Raw genomic sequence first — 16,030 nt, forward strand, 5'->3', positions numbered from 1 at the left:
CAATATACAAAGGTGGGAGACGTGGCTCTATATCACTAACACGTTATTCTTCAAGTCCAGCCATGGGCTTTATACTACCTCTATATGATTTCAAATAAGTTTAACTTCAACAAAGCTGAGTACAAGAATGTATGTACTCATTATCCATATTGCACTTATGACATGTTTACATGGTATGCCACTCAACTCCCAACTCCTATAAGCTAAGTGCAACTCATTCTACCCAAATCAACCTCAGGTTACTCAAACAACATATTAATTAGCCTCCTCTTATCTTACACAACTTGTTATTACTTTGAATGATTGTATAACCCCTGATTTTAATTCAAAACAATTTTGTTAACAATCATATGAAAAATAGATATAGTCCATTTCAAAGCTTGTTTCCTACAATCATACAACCTAGATATAGTCAATTTTCTCAATTTTTCAAAACGGCTAATAAGGGGCTACCACTTTCAAAAATAAAAAATAAAAATTAAGGGGCTATTCTTTAGCATCTAAAATCATAGCATTCAAACACTTGCTTATATTGTTGACTAAAATATCACAATATAATGATGTAGTAAAATGAGACATGAACCACTCTAAGGGATGCTTGTCACATAACCACTCATATGCCTTAGCATCAATATAATGCTCTTCATTTTCTTCATAGTAAGTGTGAAGGTATTAATAGTGGTGGCCTGAAAACTTCTCATAAAGCATCCTTGATTACCTTTCCACTAAACCTAGCTTTCTTCATGTTTCTAATAAATGACTCACACAAAACATGTGTCACTGTAAGAAGAACAAAGGGAATAAACCCTTTTGCTTATCTGCAACACCATATATATATATATATATATATATATATATATATATATATATATATATATATAGAGAGAGAGAGAGAGAAAATCATGAAGTATTCATATTTGTAATTAGAAACCTATATCAATATTGATAGATACATACTTGAAATGAAAATTAACTAGAGTTATCAGTGAATCTAATATTACTAATTGACTGAAAATATAAAAGGAAAAGAATATTAATAATTGATTACAAATAAAAAATGATCCATAATTGACTAAAAAAATGGTCAGATCATTGCATTTTAATTAAAAATGGAATGGAAATTAAAAATTGGAGGAAAATATTTCAATAATAATATTCTACATTATCAATAGTAAATGCATATTTTAAACAATAGTAAAGGTAAATTAAAAATTGAACGGAAATATTTCAATAATAATATCTACATCATCAAATAAAAATGGAACGAAAATTAGGTAAAAGTATCACTGCATTTGATATTCTAATTGACTAAATGATTGAAAATATAAAAAAAATAATTAGCTAAATATGAATCTGATATTACTAATTAACTGAAAATATAAAAGGATAACTAATTTAGTGATATTCTACCATTATATATTTTCACCGAAGTAACCCGTCTTGATGGATTGAAAGTGTTAGCTCTAGACGAAGATGAATAAGATTGTGTTGCCACTACCAATGTCGTCTACAAAGAGGTTTCAATAATGTGTAAATATAATCGGTGATATTAAGTTTTTTTTTTTAAATGAAAAAATTGCTATATATCTTGACAAAAAAAAATATATCTTCTATACAAGTGAATAACGATAACAATTCATTTCTATAACTGAGTTGTTAGAGAACGAGCACATTTGCCTAATTGATGAAAATACTAAACAATGATAAATAAAATCTTCAAAAGTTATAGCACCGCATGCGTACATCTAAATATAGCTATTAATTTGAGCAATTATTTGCACAAATTCAAGCAATGATAACATCAAAATATATAAGCGATCCAAATCATATCTTTAATTGTACTATATAATATTTGATGTTCTAATTTAAATAATTATATATCGATTCATATATTATTAATATATTACAACAAATTCATTCCGTGCATCGCACGGGTGCAAATATTTGTAGTATAAAATGACATTTTAAGCGGTTATTTTGTTGTACAAATATATGTAGATTCACTTCCGATTTGGGTCAAGTCAGTGTATGCGGATTTTTCGTAGTGAGACGAAGAGATCAATATATTGTACGTTCAAAACGGATAATGCGGGAATGAAAAATTGATTCTCAACGTAGACCTATTTGAGTTGGAAAATGAAAATGGAAAGGCTTGTAAGTAGCCTTTGTCCACATTGGAAAAAGAAGTGAAGTTACACCATTATATATACAATACCCTTTTAGAGTGGGTTTGAATTGTATACCTTAAAGGTTCTCTAACACATGCAAGGGGGTGCGGCTTGACTCGTGTCTGCTACTATCTATGAGGAGCCACTCGTTGAGAAGTGTACTTTTCAAAGTACGGTTCTGGAGTATTAATTCTAATATTGCACAATTAATTTTGAATGTGCGCTTTTTATACGAGAAGTTGATTATACTTCTCGTACGTAACCTTCTGGGTACCTCTCAGGTGTAGTTTTCAGAGTATAGCTCTGGTGTATTAATTCTATACTACGCAATAAAATTCGAATTAATTCTAATTTTAATTTTTAGAACTAATGTTCAGATTAATGTTTTGTCTATTATGAAGGTTATAGACTAGGTTTTAAACCATTGTTAATGCCATGATTAAATGTTATTTAATTCATTCTTCTCATATATATATACCTTGGATGTGCAAGCGATTTTACAACACACTAGAAATCTATAGTTTTCTCGCTCTCGACACACTGCTCTTCTTCTCCTCTTTTTCTGTGTTCAAAACCAAATTCTAGTTCGTTGGGCCTAGGCCTAGGCGCCTAGCTGTTTGAGTACTCAAACACTAGGTCGAAACTTGTTTTATCCTGGAAAACCTAGCCTACAACGCTCATAGCACCAAAGGAAGAACGCAAATAAAGTTTTAAGAAAAGTGTGAGTATCACACGATTCAAGCTTATAAATCTCGAACTAACCATATCCTTTCGTTTTTTGTGCTTGGTTTTCCGAGAATAATATTTTTGCAGTATTATATCCCTAACAGAAATATCTCATTTTAATATATACTATTAATAAAAACAAAATCCTTCATTCTAACTTCCCTCTCAAAACAGTCATATATACTATTAAGGTTTGCGTAATATTGTAAAATAGTGTAGTACAATTGCTAATAGAATATATTGTTTCCTAGCTACTTTCCTATTCGTACTACAATTCTATATTAAAATTCATATTCTAATATTGTAAAATAGTGTAATACAATTCATAATAGAATATATTGTTTCCTACTTTCCTATTTGTACTACAATTCTACATTAAAATTTCTATTCGTAATACAATACAATAATATTAAAATTGAAAATTTATAAAAAACAAAATAATACTCCATATCATATAACTATATTAGATTGAAAATGTTATAAAATATTGTAGAAAATTTTTTACATGTCAATCATTATAAATCAGAAGGCATGATAACATTTTTTTGCAAATAAAATAATAAAATTATTCCGTTTCAAAAATGACTAATCAGAATATGGTGGTTTCCGACCCGAAATCCGTCGTCAACGTCATAAGGGTGGCGGTGCCGGAACCGTCATTGTTTCCGCACGCGGTGCCAAGTCACTGCCCGTCGAAGCGGGGAGTTTTATTGCCATTCCCCGCCCTTGCAAGATCAATGCATTGTTCAAATCCATGGGAGATTCCTTGCCAACCCGAAGATCCTTCGGATCTGACGATGCTAACAAGTCTTGGATCGTGAGTCTGATCTCAAAATTCATATATACTCCCTAGCTTCCTCATCTCGCAATTTAATAAGCAGACCTTATGGATTAAGTTTTATTTTTTGAATGAAACAGTTGAGTCATCCCTCTGCTATAAGCATGTATGATGATATAGTGAATTCCTCCAAAGGGAAGAAGATCGCCATGTTTCTTGAGTATGATGGCACTCTTTCCCCCATTGTTGAAGACTCCGACAAAGCTTTCATGGGCCTGAGGTTAGTTCAACATTAGAATTGTTTATAATTTTATCTTTAATTTTATTATCTAAATATATAATAAAAAAATTTATCCGTGCATCATACGCACATCGCACGGGTGTTTAAAAAAAAAATAAATAAATAAACTCACACTTGGTTCCCGTTATAAAGCCAACACAATACTACTTTTCAATTAAATACACAAATCATTACTACTTTTCACATAAATCAACTTAGTGATGCTTTTCACTTCAACAAACAACTTAGTGCTACTTTTCACTTCTAAAAAAAAAAAAAAAAAAAAAAAAAAAAAAACGAAAATACAAAGAAATGGTCCCCACGTATTATACCCAACCAAACATTAAACAAAAATAGTATAGAACAATTCCATGTTTCCAATGTAAAGCCACTTAGAGCATCTACATCAGTAGATAATATGGGGAGATTGCAGCATTAATTCACCCACTTCAAGTTTATAGCTAATGTAGGAGAGAATAAATTTGGGAAGAATTCATCTGCAAGAAGAAAAATAATGTCAGAAAGAAGAAAAATGAAGGAACAGCTGTTGTGCGCGTTTTGCGCACAGCAGCAGCCCACACGGGCGCGTCAGGCACGCCGATCGGCGCGCCTGAACCTTCTTTTTTTTTTTTTTTTTGGTTTTTGTTTTTTAGTTTTGGTTTTTTTTTTTTCCCTCCCCTCCCCATACTTTTTTTCCTAATCACTCTTACATTATCCCCTAATTCTCCCAAACCATTGTGGATGCTCTTATAGCCAAACACAAATAAGAGTACACATTTTTTTTTTCCTTTTTTTTTTTGGAGATGAGTACAAATTTTGTTAACATCAAACATACGAATATATATATTGAGAAAGACCTCAACCTAATCGTTTTGTAACATCAATTGTACCGATAGAACAATAGGACCCTACCCGCACGAGCTTAGCTTAATGGTTAAGTATGCAGTATTTGGAGAAGAGATTAAGGTTTGAACCTCGGCGGTAGCAGTGTGGAGATTATGTCCAAAGTGGACAGATCCCTTGTGCGCACCGACATTTGACCCGGTCTGCTAAGCCATTGAGTCACCCTGATTTATATCCTCCCAAATGTTTTGTCGGGCCGTTGGAGTTGAGAATTCAACCTTTTGAGAGAAGAAGAATAATAATAGGACCCATATGTACACCCCATAAATACTAATGCATAATATATTTATTTACAATTCGTTCTTCCAAAAGGCTGAACTCCAATTCTAAGGGCCCCCCACACCCCGACCCGACAGAGCATTTGGGATGATTTATTTACAAGTCGTAATAGAGTTAGTTGTTGACATACCATTGGAATTTCAGTGTATAGAACCCATTTGCATGAAGCGTAAAACCCTTATTCAACAGGAACAATTCGATGCCTACCGTATAACAACAGGACAAATTGCTTGCCATAATGAATCCATACCTTTAAATGCAACAATAATACCACACCATCATCAGTTACAAGCTAATTAAGCATAACAAATTAAAGAACTTAATTCTGATCTGAGCCGAAAATCATAACAAACTAGTAGATATATGGATGCTCACAAGGTTCAGAATAGATGGAGACCTTCACAGGCGATTGGTGTCTTGCACACTTGGAACATATATAATTCTCAGTGCAGCTCTCCTAAAAGATACTTCACTATGGGTGTTTGGTAAATAGTTGTTAATTGATTAGGTTAGTGAGTTTGACTAGTTGTTAGCATTAGTTGATTGTAGGGACGTGTTTGGTAAGCTATTACTATTAGCTTATTACATACAAAATGACTTTTTCAAAAATTTGATCGAAAAAATTACTTTGAATAGCTTTTTAAATTTTAGAATTTTGGAGCAATAAGTTGTTACAAAATTAAACATTTATATTGATTGTTTAACTAAGTCAAACAACTAATAATGGTCAAATAGGCTAATTATTTTATCAAACAGGGGTCAAAGACCTTGTGGTCAAGTGGTATGAAGTAACTCTCTTAAGTGAGAGGTCATTAGATTGAGCCTCAGTGGATGTGGTATTGACTCGTTAGGCTTTAGTAAGTTCAAAGTATATATATATATATATATATATATATATATATATATATATATATATATATATATATATGAATAGGGACAATAATACTCATAAAAAAAATACCAAACATGGCATATATATTTGTAAGATAAAATACTATCTCAATAATATTTCATTTCCACGATTATTACTCCATAGTTTACTCAAAATTTTGTATTTTAATTTCAAATAGTAAAGTACTATGGGGTTAAACTTAAATTAAAATTTATGATTGATTGCCAATATTGACCTTGTGGTGTAGTAGTCCTTAGTACAAAATTGAACATAAGATTGACCATAGGCCACCATTGTTGAAAGAATGGTTGCCTAATCTTAGTCCAAAAATAAGTGATCAATATAATAATCTGTCACCATTGTAAGCTGTAATGGTTGCCCATTATATTTTGTATTTATTTAAAAAAAATTAATTTATAATAGGCAACGGTTTTTAATAGAAATAATTGTCTTAAATAGAACTTGTTTTATAATAGACAACCATTCAAATAGAAATGGTTGCCTAATATTACCCTAGACTAGATCTACACAACAGATCGAAATGGTCTCACACTACTCGCATCGTACTGCTTCAACACCTACAGATCGAAATCATCCTCTGCTCCGATCCACCGTCTGCCTCGATCGTCTGACGCCGCCGTTGCCACCCACCGCCACAACACCCACCGCCACCACGCCGTTGGCCTGCGGCGACGCACCGCCACACGCACAGCACCATCCACCGTCGCACGCCCCCACCACGACGCACCGCCACAACCGCCACCCCGCCGACGCCACTGCACCACGCCGATCTGCAGGTTAGTTTTTTTTTTTTTAATTGTTATTTTAATAAATAAATAAATGTGATATTTTATGATTTTTATATATATATTCTTGCTTAGGAAAGTATTCTAAGTTGCATTATTCCTTGTATCTCAGTCTAGAATTTTCACCTTTTCCTCAATTCAGTAGTTGCTTGAAGAAATAATAAATGGAGGTTCCTTTTTGAGCTTTTGTGATGTTATACTTAGTTATACATATTTTTAAATCTATTTTATCTGGAGTAATAGGAAACTAGTACTGTATATTTTAAATACTAGCTGTTGGGGAGAACTAATGGGCATCCTAAATGTGCTACTAAGTACTATGTCTTTTGGTTTTTTTTTTTAGGAATCTAGGTACTAGCTGCTGAGTTATTGTTTTCTTACTTGAGTCAGTTTATTGTTACACTAATATTAATCCAATTTGCTCTATGCAAAATGTTTTCATCAATCTCCGTTGCCCATTTCTTTAGGCATGACAATGACCCATAACCCCTCCCACTTCCCTACTTTAGGTTGGTTGTGCAAGACAGTGTTTCATTACTGTGAAATGGGTTATGTATTTTGTTCTGACTCAGGTTCTCTTCCTCTTCTATTATTCTTGCTTCTAGAATGCTTGGATTATTTAGTATATATATATATATATATATATATATATATATATATATATATATATATATATATATATATTGAGTATGAATTATTTAGTTTGATGAATTAGATTGAATTTGTTGATGAGTTAAGTAATGGTACAATGTTCTACTTTCTTTCATTGATAATAATTGTAGCTCAAAAAGTGGTTCCCACTATGTTATGAAGAATTAGTCGAATAAGGGATATGAGTCAGTAAAGCATAAGAATTAGTCCACTGAAATTATGACAATGTTTCAATTTCTATAGCTTGCCACTGAAATCCATTTTTACTAGTATCATTGCGTATCCATATCTGTATAGTACTTAGAGTAGTATTTTATGAATTCACAGATATGGATAGGAGTTGGATGTTTGGAAAACGCACTACATTTCCATATATGCAAGGGGTTCATGGGTTTATACAATGTGCTGAAGAAAATAGAAGTAAAAAGGCAGGGGACTTTATTGTGTGCCCGTGTTACGATTGTTAGAATTTTAAAAGATATCGTAGTTCTGATAAGTGAAGAGTCATTTGATACGCCGTGGTTTTAAGGAAGGATACACAAGATGGATATGGCATGGTGAAAGCTTAATTCCTAGTGCAAGTGCAATTAAGGAAGGTCCCCCAGCCAAAGTATTATGGTACTTACCCGTAATACCAAGATTTTGATGAAACTCCTCCATTTTCTATTGGCGTTCAGTCTTTACCTTTAGAAGAAGATAACCTTGAAATAAGTTGCATGCGTAGTGATCATGGAGAAGGATTGTGGGTTGACAATCGGTTGTAATATTGTAAGCTTTATAAATTGTTAAATAATTTTTAAGAGTATTTTATTCAAGTTGAAATGCAATATAACCTTTAGAAGAAAATAACCTTGAAATAAGTTACATGCGTAGTGATCATGAATAAGGATTGTGGGTTTACTAATAATTTTATTTTGTTTGTGCAGATATATATAGATAATCATGCATGATCAATCTATGTCTGGTACTACTTCAGACCCTCCTACTAAAGCTACTGACCGTAAAAAAAAAAAAAGAGGGCCTACAATATGCAAAAAATTGAGAAAAAAAAAGGCTTCAGAACTTTCAATTCAGTTTGATGAAAGTGGTAGGATAACCGGAGAACATTCTGCTGAGTTTTCTACATACATTGGGACTTTGGTTCGTGCTCATGTTGATATCAATTTCAAGAATTGGCGTAAAGTAGATTTAAATCTTAAAAATACCATTTGGGAAGATGTTAAGGTATATTAAATAACTTTATATTAATAAAAATAAGTAGGTATATATATATATATATATATATATATATATATATATATATATATATATATATATATATATATATATATATATATTATGTTGCTTATGTGCGTTAAACTATTCAGAGGCAATTTGGTATTGAAGATGCTTCAAAGAAGTCAGTGGTTTTGAAAATTGCACGGACGAGATGGGGAGACTTCAAGAGTAGATTATTACGTGAGTATGTACACAAGAAACATCAAACGTATAACTCTCCTACAGAACTTTATGACTTTTTGAGTGCAGAACAAAGGGCGAAGTTTGTAGCTAGTAGACAGTCTGAAGAGTTTAAGGTATATTTAGATCATTTAGTTATAAGTAAAGTGTTTTATTAATATTAACATGTCTGTGAAATCATAGGAAAGAAGTCAGAAGGCTAGGGAATTGCAGGCGTTAAATGAGCATCCACACTTCTTAGGTTCTAGTGGATATGCAAGGAGACGACAAGAGTGGATGAAAGAAGATCCTCTATCCTCACAATCTTCGTGTGCGTCAGTTAGCTCGTCTTTGTTGTCCGATGATCGCAGCTTTGATTGGATACGAGCAAGAACAAAAAAAAGCAAATGATGGAAGTTACTTTATTCCAAATGAAAAAACACAGGAAGTGTTTCATAAAATTGTAAGTATTATATTTGTTTAAATGTCATAATAGTACATAATACTTATAAAAATACTTGTACTTGACTTATTTTATTTGTTGGAACAGATAGAAAAATGTGAAGAACTTAATCAAGGAAGATTTGAACCAAAAAGACACCATGGCGTATTGTCAGTAGCTCTTGGAAAGGATGATAATTCAGGTTCTGTAAGAGCAATTGGTACATACTCTACCATCCAAGAAGTGTTTGGTCGACCAGATCGGAAACAAAGCATATCGAGTGGGGTTTACTCAGAAGCTGCTGTCCAGCAAATGTTAGAGAACTGTAGGCAAAATACAATAATGGAGGTGGAAGCAAAGATGAATCCCAAGATTGAAACAATGGACCAGCAACTCAAGTTTTTGATGAAGAACATACCGGGGACACATCTATTTTCAGGAGGGGTCTCGGCTGGAACTCCTCTAAGTGATCCACTGCCTACTCGTAGCAATTGTCATTCAGTTGACACATATCCAATTACAACAATTCAGGTAATATCAAAAGTTATTTCATATATCAAAATATTATTTCTTGTTAGATTAATATTAACCCACAATTTTGAATAATAGAGTCCAAAAATGTGTTTACTAGCAGTATGCCCCAATGGCACACCAATTGTTGTTGCAAAGGGTATGGCTCACCCAAGTACTGACGAGACTATGGTGAATCACCAACCATTGTTGCCTAACTGTGTCAAAGTTTCGGTGGATGAAGTGATTAAGGGTAGAGAACAATTTAATCTCCCTTTACCAGATCAACAATATGTCACTATAGCAGATATAGTAGACAGTTTTGCACAATGGCCTATGCATTTAGTGAGTTTAGAAGAGGTATGTATTATTTTATTTATTTATTAAGTTAGTTTTCGTTATTTATATTTAAAAGGGGTTAGTAAACTTACTATTTTATATTTGTAGAGTTTATCAAAACAAAATAAGAAACCAAAAGATCAAAGTGTTGATCTATCTACTACTGGTGCACGAGCTCCCATTGTTGGTGATGATGTCTTACCGCACTTGGGGGAACATTGCAAGTGTTTAGTGGATTTGTTGATAGGCTTTCCACTTGGTAAAGACTGTATTGAGTTGGAGCTGGATAAAGCAATCTTCCATCATCAAAACACTCGTTCTATTTTTGTGATGATGAATGATATAACGGATTTGATGATGATGAATTGGCTTAATGTCTCAATCATACAAGTATTTGTACTGTAAGTTTTTTTTTTTAATTATTATTACTGTATTTTATATATATGTTTACCTATATTTAGTGAAATTTCTTATTCATTATTTCTTAATTTTCAGATTTCTTAATCAATTGTGCAATCAATATGAAGTTAGGTCAATCGGGTTTGTCTGTCCGACCCAGATTTCCCACACTATGCTTAAAAGCAATTTCCGCAAAGTTATATCATATTTCGTCCACGTCATGGAGCAGCACAAAGATAAAAACTTTATTTTAGCACAATATCATCAAGAGTAAGAAAATTGTTCTTATATTTTATTAATATAACTTATAACTTTATATTTGGAGTTTTAGATATTGAATTATTAATATATATTTGTGTTTTTAAATGTAGCTCTCATTGGTTACTTTTGGTGATTTGCATACGGTCAAAAAGCATATGTATCTTGGATCCCTTGCCTTCTAATCGCGACATAGGTTTAATTAAAGGCTCTATGAATTTGTAAGTAAATACTTTATTATTTATATAAGTATTTTAGCAGCTATGATATTATTTATAAATTTTTATGTATGCTTATAATTATTATAGAGCATTTCGCTCTGTTCCTACGGGTGCACGGGTTAAGAAAATCAATTGGAAGCCATGCAAAGTATGTATGAAAATTGAATTTAAGTTTTAGTGTGATATTTTGAATTACAATACGTTGTTTAAATTAGTAAAATAATCTATGTATTTTGTAGTGCCCGAGACAACCGCGAGGTCATGAGTGTGGATATTATGTCATGCGATACATGTATGACATCGTGACAAAATATTCATCTGTTGATAATTTGGATGGGGTAAGTGAATTTAAATAGAACTATGTATAGTTAAGTTATATTTTATTAATTAACATATTTAATCATTTTATTAATTAAATTTTTTGTAGGCATTTGAAAGTGATAGTCCGTATTCTATCCACGACATAAATGAGCTTCGAGAGCATTGGTCAAAGTTCTTTCTTTTCTGAGTGCTTATAACTTTTATTTTACTGATAAAAAGTATTTTGTTTTGATGATAGTATTGAGTTGGGCATGTTTTGATGATATTATTGTATTAAAGTATGAGGATTTTAAGTGTTATTGTATTTTGATGATAGTATTTGCATTGTGTAAAAGTATTGTGTTTAATTTGATGATAGTATTTGCATTGTGTGTTAAAAGTATTGTTTTAAAGTGTGTTGATAGATAAATTGTATTGTGGAGTAATGTTGATAGGATTTTACTAAGCTGTAACAGGTACAGGAATTATAAAAAAAAAAAAAAAAAAAAAATAGGGATTGTAATTAAATAAATTAAATAATTAAAAAAAATTCATTCGCGACAGTTCCTAGCCTAAAACGGTCGCGGATGACTAATTATTAAAAAAAAAATAAAAAAGGAAAACACGACCATTTCTAGTTTAAAATGGTCGCGTTTTACCTTTGGATTAAAAAAATAATGATAATAAATAAATACAATATGCAACGGTCACGTATTACTGACAATGCGCGACCATTTAAAATTGGTCGCGTAAAGTTCATGGCTTTCCGCGAGCTTAGCATAGGCGACCATTGTACAATGGTCGCGTAATGTCTTTTACAATGGTCGTGTATGTGTAGTTCTGTACTAGTGAGTACTCAAAAAAATTTATGATTGATTATTTTTCAAACCTTCTTCATGAATACAAAAACATAAGTTGAATTTGGTTAATGCAAGAGAGAAACATAATACAGCAATTAATAAACGAAAAATAACACTCTTAGTGCCCAATTATAAAGATATAATTGATTCAGTCCTTCAACTATTTGAGCCTCCATATTTAGTCTATTAATTATTATCTTGATTGTAGATATACTCCATGTCATTGAGGGACTATATCCAGTTATCCACCACCAAATTATTTAACAGATTTTGCCAATAAAATGGGGACTCTACCACCAAAATGATAATTGAGGAAGTAAATGCAGCATTTATATTGGACAGCGGTGACAAAATGCTGAACTTGGCCTTGTGTAACAATCACGCCAGTACCATATTAGGCGGCGGTAACAAAATGTTGAACTTGGCCTTTCAAGCCGGTCTTGTTATAAGAGCTTTATACTATATATCTTTATACTTGTGTAATTGTCACCTTGGTACCATATTGGGCGACAGTGACAAAATGCAGAACTTGACTTTTCAGGCTAGTCTTGTTATAAGAGTGTTTTACTATATTAGTATATTTCTTTATACTTGGTTATTGTCACCTCAGTACCACATTGAGCAACGGTGACAAAATGCTGAACTTGACTTTTCAAGCCTCCAATCAACATTATTTTAGGGGATCTGTTACATTTGATGAATGTAGAAGTGCTTGAATTGTTTTCCATTTCATGCATGCAGCTGTTAAAGAACAAATGCAGCACTTATGCCATGGACTCGGGTTCACCTTGTAAGGTGGACCCGAGTTCAAAATACACAATTTACATAATGAATATTCACAATTTACATACTGAATGTTCACAATTTGAATTGTGAACATTGTGCATGTAAATTGTGAATATTCAGTATATAAATTGTGTATTTTTAGATTCGGGTCCACCTTGCAAGATAGAGTCAGAGTCTAAATGTGGAGGCTTTAGTAATTGAAGAAGTGAGTCAATTATTTCACCATGATTTAGGGACTAAAAGTTGTATCTTCCCTTGATAAAAATGATTTGACGATTATTGAAACATGAGTTATGTTCAGGTAAAAATGCGTGTATATTCAAGTGTTTAAGCCTCATGTGCAGTATCCGTGTACAAAGATATATGACAACACAAAATGAGTTGAGGTGAGTGCTAGAGTATCGGCAGGGTTGAATGGAATTCAAAGGATGTTATGTTGAAGATTGGAGTCCTCCTCACCACTCTTGGCAATAAGTTGATCTTTAGAATGCTAATTGTGGTTTTATCATTTGCAATTCTTTTGGTGAAGTCATTTGATCGTGGAAAGTTTTGCTTACGTGATGCCCGAGATTCTCAAGCTTGATGTCGTGTAATGATACATGTTGAGATCATGATTATTTAGGAAGTCTTGTTTCATTACTATTACATTGCATTTTTTTAGCAATTAAAATCAAGAAATAGTATTAACACAACTGTCTCTACCAAAAAAAATTAAAAAAAAAAATTATTAACGTAACTGAGAAGGAGAATCAAGTAGTCTGGAGGAGACCACTCGAACTGACCCGTACAAGCCCCAAAAATCCGCAAATTATGCTGTGGACTTGTGTCCACAATGTAGAATCCAAAACGACATCGTTTTTAGGGAAAACGCGGCATTTTAGTTTTAAAAAAAAAAATTGATTTTGTCTCGCTGTTAACGGCGTTATTCGTTTTTGGCATTATGAATGTACAGTTATGAAATTATAAATGTACAGTTATGAAATTATGAATGTAAGTTATGCAATTATGAACACAGAGCTTTGAGATTATGAACTTACAATTATGAACATATAGTGATAAAATTATGAACATAGAGCTCTAAAATTGTGAACATAGAGCTTCGAAAATTATGAATGTACAGTTAGGGAATTATGAATGTACAGTTATGGAATTATGATTGTACAGTTATGGAATTATGATTGACATTATGAACTTACAATATGAATATATAGTGATAAAATTATGAACATAGAGCTCTAAAATTGTGAACATAGAGCTTCAAAAACTATGAATTTACAGTTATTGAATTATGAATGTATAGTTACGGAATTATGAATGTACAATTATGGAAGTATGAATGTAGAGTTATGGAATTATGAACACAGAGCTCTGACATTATGAACTTACAATTATGAACATATAGTGATAAAATTATGAACATATACTCCTATAACGAAGTGGTCTGAAATTTAAAAAAAAAAAAAAAAAAAAAAAAAAAAAAGTGGAAAATAACAGTGCCACTAACGGCACCGTTACCATGTCCACAATGCATGCTGGACACGGGTCCATAGCATAACGATTGCCAAAAACCTTGGCGAGCATATGGGCTGAATTCGAAACACTTTACATTACATAGTTTAAATATTAAGAAACTATTAAAAAATTATTTAAAAATTACTAAATAGTTATTTAACTTATTAATCTTAGCCTTCGAATTAGTTGAGGTAATTTAATTATTTGAAAACTACCAAATAATTAATCATTCTTAGCTTAGGAATCGATCTTTGTAACAAACCCTATAAAAAGAGGTATTATTTAGAATAATGGGGAAAAAACAAACCCAAAAAAAAAAAAAAAAAAAAAAAGTCTAAGAAAAGGGAAGGAAATGACATATTTGTCCTTGCATGTTATTATTAATATTATTACACAAAGGGTATTTTAGTTTTTATATCACTTCTTTCATTTACATTATTTCTCCCTACCAAACATTGTAATTGTAATTCATACTTTATTCTCACCTTATTCTTTTCCCACAAAATTACAATTCTTTTCCCTCTTAATTCCTTCCTTCCAACCAAATGCTCTGTAAGAAAATTTTGGTTCTCAAGCAAACTCAATATTTTCTTCCATTTATTTTCAAAACTTTTCTTTGTTCTTTTTCCTTATGTTTTATATTGCCCGTGAGCACACAACAAAGAGAATAACCTTCTTATAATTGGTTAGGCAACTTATGGAAAATTATGCTGTGCACGTGCACACGGATGCAAAAACGACGTCGTTTTGACTAAGGGGAGACGAACCTGAATTATTTTTTTTTTTAAGGGGAGACGCGTGTTTTTAATAAAACGACGTCATTTTTGCATCCGTATGCACCATGCATGGTGCATACGGATGCACAGCATAATTTGCCGGGTTCATGCAACCATAGCCCGCCCCATGCGAGTTGGCGGGCCCTACAGGCCGGTCCGCGGATTTTTTTTTTTTTAATTCAAAGTTCAAAAATATAAGTAAAGCCTACAAATAATATTAATTTTTTCGTATTTAAAAATAAAAAAAAAAATTACATTTTTTAAAATGTTAATATTATATATATATATATATATATATATATATATATATATATATATATATATATATATATATATATATATATATATATATATATATATTAAAAGAGTGTTATTCACAAAATGATTTTATCAAAAGTATCAAACAATTAAAATATAACACTGCCCAGTCATTATATTTTTCTCTCTAGCTTTCTTGGCTAGCCTTCTCTCCTTCTTGATCCTGTAACAAGCTTCCTCCTTCCTTGTTTTTCTTCTTCCTTCGTGTGCGCTTCTCTTATGGATTCCCAAGTGCAGGAAACACAAAATTCACAGGCTCCTCCACCTAGTTCACCAAATATTCCACCTCAACAACCTCACATACCTCCCACTCACACTTATCCACAACAACCGCTGTTACCCCAAGACCATAAACAGGCATGGGCTTGCTTATCTATTCACGGTTTTGA

General features: G+C 32.1%; 1 protein-coding gene and 1 long non-coding RNA gene across 2 annotated transcripts; both read left to right on the plus strand.

The window, feature by feature from the left end:
* The first annotated feature begins 3,605 nt into the window (after nt 1–3,605).
* Nucleotides 3,606–3,945, plus strand: LOC109153782. The gene is made up of 2 exons (XR_002049596.1): nt 3,606–3,711; nt 3,813–3,945. It is a non-coding gene; the product is annotated as an uncharacterized LOC109153782 (long non-coding RNA).
* Nucleotides 3,946–6,799: 2,854 nt separating this feature from the next.
* On the plus strand, nt 6,800–11,697 carry LOC109152007. Its single transcript, XM_019299595.1, has 12 exons — nt 6,800–6,823; nt 8,410–8,707; nt 8,851–9,057; nt 9,125–9,383; nt 9,471–9,893; nt 9,972–10,232; nt 10,320–10,612; nt 10,707–10,880; nt 10,982–11,089; nt 11,177–11,237; nt 11,329–11,427; nt 11,517–11,697. Exons 4-12 carry the CDS (start codon nt 9,282–9,284, stop codon nt 11,595–11,597), a joined length of 1,602 nt encoding a protein of 533 aa, XP_019155140.1. The 5' UTR covers nt 6,800–6,823; nt 8,410–8,707; nt 8,851–9,057; nt 9,125–9,281; the 3' UTR covers nt 11,598–11,697.
* The last annotated feature ends 4,333 nt before the right edge of the window (nt 11,698–16,030 follow it).

The sequence above is a fragment of the Ipomoea nil genome, unplaced genomic scaffold, assembly GCF_001879475.1.
Source record: "Ipomoea nil cultivar Tokyo-kokei standard unplaced genomic scaffold, Asagao_1.1 scaffold0268, whole genome shotgun sequence".
NCBI lineage: Eukaryota > Viridiplantae > Streptophyta > Magnoliopsida > Solanales > Convolvulaceae > Ipomoea > Ipomoea nil.

Bases quoted from the DNA above. Each gene is read 5' to 3' on its own strand.
- LOC109152007 (XM_019299595.1), top strand. From the start codon at position 9,282: ATGATCGCAGCTTTGATTGGATACGAGCAAGAACAAAAAAAAGCAAAT. The intron at 9,894-9,971 runs GTAATATCAAAA...TTTGAATAATAG, and splicing joins ATCCAATTACAACAATTCAG to AGTCCAAAAATGTGTTTACT. The intron at 11,428-11,516 runs GTAAGTGAATTT...AATTTTTTGTAG, and splicing joins CTGTTGATAATTTGGATGGG to GCATTTGAAAGTGATAGTCC.